The sequence below is a fragment of the Gallus gallus genome, chromosome Z, assembly GCF_016699485.2.
Source record: "Gallus gallus isolate bGalGal1 chromosome Z, bGalGal1.mat.broiler.GRCg7b, whole genome shotgun sequence".
In the NCBI taxonomy this organism is placed as follows: Eukaryota; Metazoa; Chordata; class Aves; order Galliformes; family Phasianidae; genus Gallus; species Gallus gallus.
The window spans coordinates 55,666,064-55,673,005 of record NC_052572.1 but is presented as its reverse complement, the minus strand read 5'-3'; the positions used below and the strand labels follow the sequence as shown (position 1 = coordinate 55,673,005).

The 6,942-nt window shown below is 39.9% G+C and overlaps 1 protein-coding gene across 3 annotated transcripts in view; it reads right to left on the bottom strand.

Moving 5' to 3' along the window:
- Positions 1 to 552: 552 nt before the first annotated feature.
- Positions 553 to 6,942, bottom strand: part of SLC44A1 (solute carrier family 44 (choline transporter), member 1) — a 66,521-nt gene continuing 60,131 nt past the window's right edge. For 2 of the 3 annotated variants that reach the window (XM_046905702.1, XM_046905703.1), the window contains one exon: positions 4,336 to 6,747. In XM_046905702.1, the coding sequence (XP_046761658.1) occupies positions 6,457 to 6,747 (291 nt within the window). In that variant the 3' untranslated portion in view covers positions 4,336 to 6,456. Of the gene's footprint in view, positions 6,748 to 6,942 lie in introns of all 3 variants that reach the window. The other variant, XM_003643040.6, reaches the window with a different exon arrangement.

The window sequence follows — 6,942 nt, the reverse complement described above, 5'->3', positions numbered from 1 at the left end:
GAGTAAGAGTCAGCATACCCTGCTCCCTCCCTAAAGGGAGCGCTGTGGAGCAGACTCATCGCCTACTCTGAAAAAAGCCCTTTCAGAAAGAAGTAACCACCCTGAGAAGGTGCTGTACAGAAATGTGGGAAGTGAGTCTTGGGTTAACAGTTAGGTAAGTGGACCTGGGGGGCTGGGTTTGGCTGGAACAGAGATAATTTTCTTTACGGGAGCTCATATGGTACTGCGTTTTAGATCTGTGATCAGAGCAGCGTTGGTAGCACACAGTGTACAAACCCACTGCTGAGCAGTGCTCCCACAGGGTCACGGCCTTCTCTGTCTCTCCCTTCCTGCAGAGGAGGCTGGGGGTGGGCAAGGGCTGAGGGGGGACACAGCTGGGAAAGCTGTTCCAAACCACACAAAAAATACTCTGTGCCATGGAATATCACACTCAGAAATAAAACCAGGGGAAGGGAGAGAGTCTTCCAAAGTAGCCATTACTCAGAGATTGACTGGGCATCAGTCTGCTGGTGGGACGTGGTGAGGGATTGCCTTTGCAACACTTGGTTGATGGTTTTTTTTTTTTTTTTTTTCCATTATTTAATGAGCTGTCTCTACCACATTCTGATTCTTCTCCCAGTCCTCCTGGAAAAGAAGGCACAAGGGGAGTAGGGGCTTACCTGGCAGGCAGGGTGAACCCCACGACAATATGCACTTGGTTTTCCACTTGATGTTGTCCCTTCTAGGGCATGCTTCCTTATACAGAACATCCTTGGGTTATCATACCAAGCTAAGGCCACATGTAAAACCCAATCTTGTTTTTGGCAGCTGGGAGTATGAACACAAGCTCATAGAAGGCTGAAGATGCAGTTCTAAATTGGCCATACCACGTGCTGAGTTTAGCTGCAGAGCAGCATTGAAACTGTAGAAGTAATGTGTTGCACTCCTAATCACAGCAAGCACAGTGATGGAGTGGTATCACACACAAAAAAAACCATCTCAGAATTTCAGCTCTGCACTTACTCCCCCTCCCATTCAGTCCAGGTGATATCACTGCCTTGGGAAGGTGAGAAGGCATGGGCTAAGTTCGGTGGGACAGGGGGAGCTGACACTCAGCTGTGTGGTACTCCTTCACTGAAAGAGCAATATAGAAATGAGAGAGCTAAAAGAACAAAGATTCTTTAGGGTTGAAAGAATCACAGGGGTTGGAAAGGACCTCATCTAGTTCAAACCTCTGCCACAGCAACAATAACACATTGCTCAGCCTCCAAATAAGATGGAGGATAACAGAATGAGAAGAATTAAACAATTAAAAGAATGGCAAGCTTTCTTCCTATGAAGCCTAGCTGATTAGAGGCTATGTTCCAGACTTTCTACAGAAACCAAATGCTAAGAACCAGTAACTACACTGGCTCAAATCACCAGTCCTCGAGCACTGCTTGGTTCAGTGGACTTTCCAAGGAGATTACTTCTGTATCTGCTCCTCCTGCAGTGTTACTCCCAGTGCAGCATCACACTCTAACTGGTGCAGACTGCTTCCCACAAAGCAGTTCCATATACTGATGGCAAAAAGAGTATTTAATCCATCTCAACTAGAAGTCCCTAGCACCTTAACTCCAACTAGTGATTTACATTTCAAGTGTTCTCCACTACCTCCACTAAGGGAGGAAAGCAGAGTTTAGGTTTGCCCTGAAAAGTTGTTTTTTTAGACTCCAGTCTTTTACTTATCTCCTTGCACAAGACCACATTGGAAAGGGACAGCTTGTAGTCTGGTTGCAATTCACTTCAAAGAACATTCAAAAGCTCTGAAGGGCCACTGGAAAGCCTGCATGTTGATGGAATGCAGTTTGGCATGACTGAAAAGCTCAGCACGCCAGATATACACAAGAATGGTGCATATGATTTTATTAAGAACTCCGTAATGATATAGGTTTGTCACTTAAACGTTACAGCTACCCATAGAAAAGTGTTGCCTGTAACTTTTAAACACCATGTAAATAAATCAAATTTGCTCTTAAAACAGGATAAACTGCTATAAAAATGATGCACCGTCAAGTCATACAAAAATACAAAATTTGTTTCCACTTGCAGTTCTAGTTGCGATTGCAGAGAAAAGCTCCCACTTCCAGTGAGCGGAGAGCACAAACTTGCAGAACTTGTCACGGCAGATATTTGTTGTCAAAATGAGCAGAATCCAAGGCTTTGATCAAAGCACCTCCAATAATTTCCAACAAGACGGAAATTACAGTTCTCTGGAAGCAACTGGGTATGTGAAAAGTCTCTTAGCCTTGGAATCCAGTTTCTAGGATTCATACGAGCCAGTTTTTAAATTTCTGTTGCTAAACCCCACTGATCTACACAGACAACAGTGTTCAGTGCAACTGCAGCTTTAGCAACAGCTTTAACAGCAGGAATGCTTTCTCTCCACAAGCTTAAGGCTGCTCCGGGGCTTCTTCTAGATAGCCTGACTTCTAGCTCACATTGAGAGGCCTCACCAGTCAGTGCTCCAGTCTGAATCCTAGGTCGAAGTTCTAGTTCAGTTAACATACACATACACAAAAATGTATCTTACAACTTCACTACTTAAGAGAGCCCTCCTGATGTCAGTGGAGCTGATGTAGTTTGGTTAAACAAGTGTCTAGTGCTTGCAAGACTGGGTAATTCTGTCTTCCCACCTCCCCAGAAGTTACCACCTCTAAATATATTTTTATTTTCTTTTCATACAGTTTGGTTTCTGTGATATGAAAACAGTAAGTCTTTTTAATTGGCTTACTGAAAGAAAACTAAACTGATGTAAGTATCAAATGACTTCTAGAAGCAAAGGTGAAACATTTCACTATTGCCAAAAGGTAAGAGCACTGATTAATTACATGACACTCTATTTTTTAAACGTCTGATCCTCTGAAAGGAAGCACAGAGAACTGCTTACTCTTTAAACCACGAGTACAACTGAGTTTCTTTAACTAGACATACCTCTCCACTCCATTGCAAAGCTTCCACAGAAGGGCTTTTCTCTTTGAAAACGTTTTCTTGAATGGAGTGATCAAACCACTGAGGCATTATTTATTTGTACAGAGCTTATATTTAGTGCAATAAGTTTAAAAATTCTGCTCTGAAGTATTAACTTTACATTAACAAAAATAGTTTTCTTAAAAAAATTGTAACAAAAGGACTATATAGCATTGACAGATCATGAATTCTTAGCAAATACACTTTTAACCATTTACCATTACATTAGGCTGAACAAAATATTAGCATTCATATCTGGTGAACTTCCAGACTGAAAGAAATGCAATTATCTCAGAACCATACTACTACAGCTTTTTTAAAAAACAAAAACAAAAACAAAACAAAACACGTTCTCTTATCATTATTCGATGACTTCGGTTAACTATCCCAGGCAGTTACACTTCCAAAGAAATGTTTCTCTGCCCTTTCCTGTTTTAACCACCTGCTACAGTACACAGAAAGATGGGTGAAACAATAGGCAAGGAACGGTCCCTTACACATCCCAAACCTCTCTGACATTAAATGAAATGAACCACAGAGTACTTGTTTGTACAGTATTACAGTTCATTTCTCCTTCCATCCTCCGCATGTTTACATCAAGTCATGAATTAACCATGAGTATGACTAAGACTGAGCTTTAATAATCCGTTCTTTAAATTGCTCATATGGAGAATCTACGTCCCTAAAGGAGCACTGCTGACGTTTCAAGGAGGCTACTGAATTCAGGGCAGGGTGAGGGAGGAATTGGTAAGAGGGTAAGTAGGGTAAAACATGAAGTAAATTGCATATAAAAATCATTATTCCCCATTTTCTAGTTTCTGCTGAATAGGAGATGCAAGGGCTCCCACACACGTGAATACCTGAGGAGTTGGTTATTGTGATAGCTGATATTGATAAACAAAATTGGGCCCTGCCAGGGCTGTAAAATAAAATGACTGCTTACAAACCAGTAAGAACTGAATTAACTCTCACTAAAACTACCTTTTAAAAAGCTAAATTTAATACTTTTCTTGATTTGAAGGTTTTGCTTATGTGTAGCTGTACTAAATTTAATGCAAACTTAAACAAACTAAACAAAAAAACTCTCAGCAGATTAGCCATGTCGTTGGAAATCTGTCTCTAAACCCAATCATCACTAAAATTATCCTTGCAATGATACCTCCTCCAGATTGTGAAATATCAAGCAGATAAGAATCAACATTTCTATGACTACAATGAATAAATTTAAAAAAATGGAACAATGATAAAGCTGCTTGTAAAAGCCACCCGTATGAAAAGAGTACATGTTTCACAAAAATAATTGTTAAAAAAAGTATTAAATCCCTGTTCCTTTTCTCTGATTTTGGCTGATTATTTATATATATATATATATGTATATATATGTATATATATATATTGTTTTGGAATGTCAATGGGTTCCAATATGGCTGGCTAGTTTCAAGATGAACTTGCTCCAGAGGCCTAGAAAACAAAGTCATACAGTATAGTCTTAGACAAATGCCATAGGTCAAGGAGAAACTGAGTAAAAAGGGTCACTGGAAACTATAAAGAAAGTACTGAAAGGTTTTCTTGACAGTCTCTTTGGAGACCGGACATTCTAAATGTTTCCTCACCTCTGGTATTAGTATCTGTCAAAAGTACAAATGCATTTGGGGCACTCCGTTTTTAGAACTAACTGTCATGCCTAGAAAATAACCATTTCAAGAAAACTGAGGCGAAACATTAAAGATTATTTGGTGGTTTGTTTTTGTTGTTGTTTGTTTCCAAGAAAAATTAATCTGATTTTGAAACATCCAATTTTGGGATTACAGGTGCTACAGTTACAGAACAGACCTATTAATGATCCTAATCCAGATGTATCTGAAACCTTTATCAATGCTTTGGTGCAAGGTATCAGAAACTTCCCAGAAGTAATAATTGCCACTACCTATGCCGTGCACAGCCCCTGTCAGGAAGCGAGGGCCTAATATTCATCTTATTCATCTGGGTTTAACACCCCAAAATGGGAGACCTCTTGAGAAAACAAGGCCCCATCCGTTCCAAACAAGACTATCAAATGAACAGCAGAACTGGGAGTAATTCAGCACATGACACTGAAGTGCTCAGCATCTTCTCCAGCAGTTCTAGGAGTTCTGATCACTGCCAGCTCAAGCGCCTAGAGTCATGTTTCTACAAGAACAAAAAGACGCTTGACTTGCCAGTACTTCCTTTGCCTTTTTACGAGGGGAACGGATACAAAGCTTTCATAATTGAAGCTTTAGGTAGTCAAGTACAGGTCTGAGTACTGGTCTGTGCAAGCAGTGAGGAAAGCATAAGCAGAAAACCACTTTATCTCTAATTCAAACTGCTGATTCACATTAACATAAAATTGTGGAAGGATAATTTTTGTGAATGTGACTAGAGGGTCTGCAAACCCAATTTTCAATCATTTTTAACAGCAGCCTCATTGTTAGATCACTTTGAAAATCCTAAAGTCAGTGTTTGAACAGCTAGAATTACTCCCCGAATGAAACAGTAAACAAGCATAGAATTTGTTTTTAAAATGTACAGACATAGAAGCATTTAGGCTTAAGCAAACCTAGAAACTGGTATGCTATAAGGAAATAGCAAAACACGCAAAGCTACACATCTATCAGTTCTACAGCAGGAACTCATTCCAGCTAGGTCAGAAACTGCTCATGCAACACGGCTTCAGGTATATAGCTAAAAAAATTCTAATTATTAGCATACACTTGTTTGGATCTCATTAGATTAACAGACTGTCCACTTGGTGAAGAACTGAGTTAGGACCCAAATATTCTGAGAAATTAATGATCAAAGATGATTGTATTTCACAGTCATACTGCACGATGACAACTCATACCTTGCCCAGCCTGGCTTTCCATCATATGCTCTCAGTTCTCCACCTTCCAAACTGATCCACCTATCTGTTACTTGCACCATGTAAGGCTGTTCCTTATTCCAGGCTACTCAGACATGCAATGCCTTCCTAATAGGCACATCATAAGTAAGACAGGCTGCGGAAGCATAGATGATGCATTGTTCACTGTCTGCATATTTGACAGTGTGAGATGGAAAGAGCACACAAAGAGACAAGCAACATAAGTAGTTGGCAATAAAAACAAACAACTGGGAGAAATGTCATTTGAGCAGGTTGAAAGGAATCACTGTACACAATCCCTTGGCACTGTATAAAATAATTTGGTGACAGCTTTAAATGCCTGGTTCTACTTTGCAGCAATGGATGTGCTCAGTAGTATTTGTCAGGCTTTTACATTGTTTGTAAGATAAACAAAAACAGCTTATTTCAAGACTGGAAAGCAGATTGAAGTCAGGATAATCTAACAAATTCCAGAGTCATCTTATTTTGAAAGTTCTCAGCAGTTAAGACTATCTGTATACCTCACAGCATTCACTATTAAGCCTGATGAAATGATACTGTATTTGTTTCATATGACACAGTTCCTTTCATCTTACTTTTACAGGAGATGGTCTCAGCTGTGACAAAAACTCTGCCATCCAGGTGATAGGCAAGCTCACAAACAGAAAAAGCAGAACGTCTTGAGTGATACAGAGAACAAAAACTTCTCCTGAAGAAGTGCAGTCAGTAAAGACAAAGAGGGAGAGGAAGTAAAAGTGAAACTCTTGGAGGATGGCCACCTCCTCATCTGCACCTACCATTGGTTTTAGCTCTCTGCCCTCAGCTCCACCTCCCCGGCCAGCTTCTCTCATAGATTTCCTACTATTCTCCACAAATTCCTGAAAAACAGCAGTAACGTGAAAAGTGCTTTCTTAGAGCAGACTTCAAATATCTAATCTAAATACAAAACTTTAGAGATCTAACTACTCAAAAAGCCAAGGCAACTTCCTTCTTCCACTTTTCTTGGGTAAAATTGTCCATAAAATATTAAAAGACCCACCACTAGGCTCTCCCCATCATCAAATTCTGAAGAA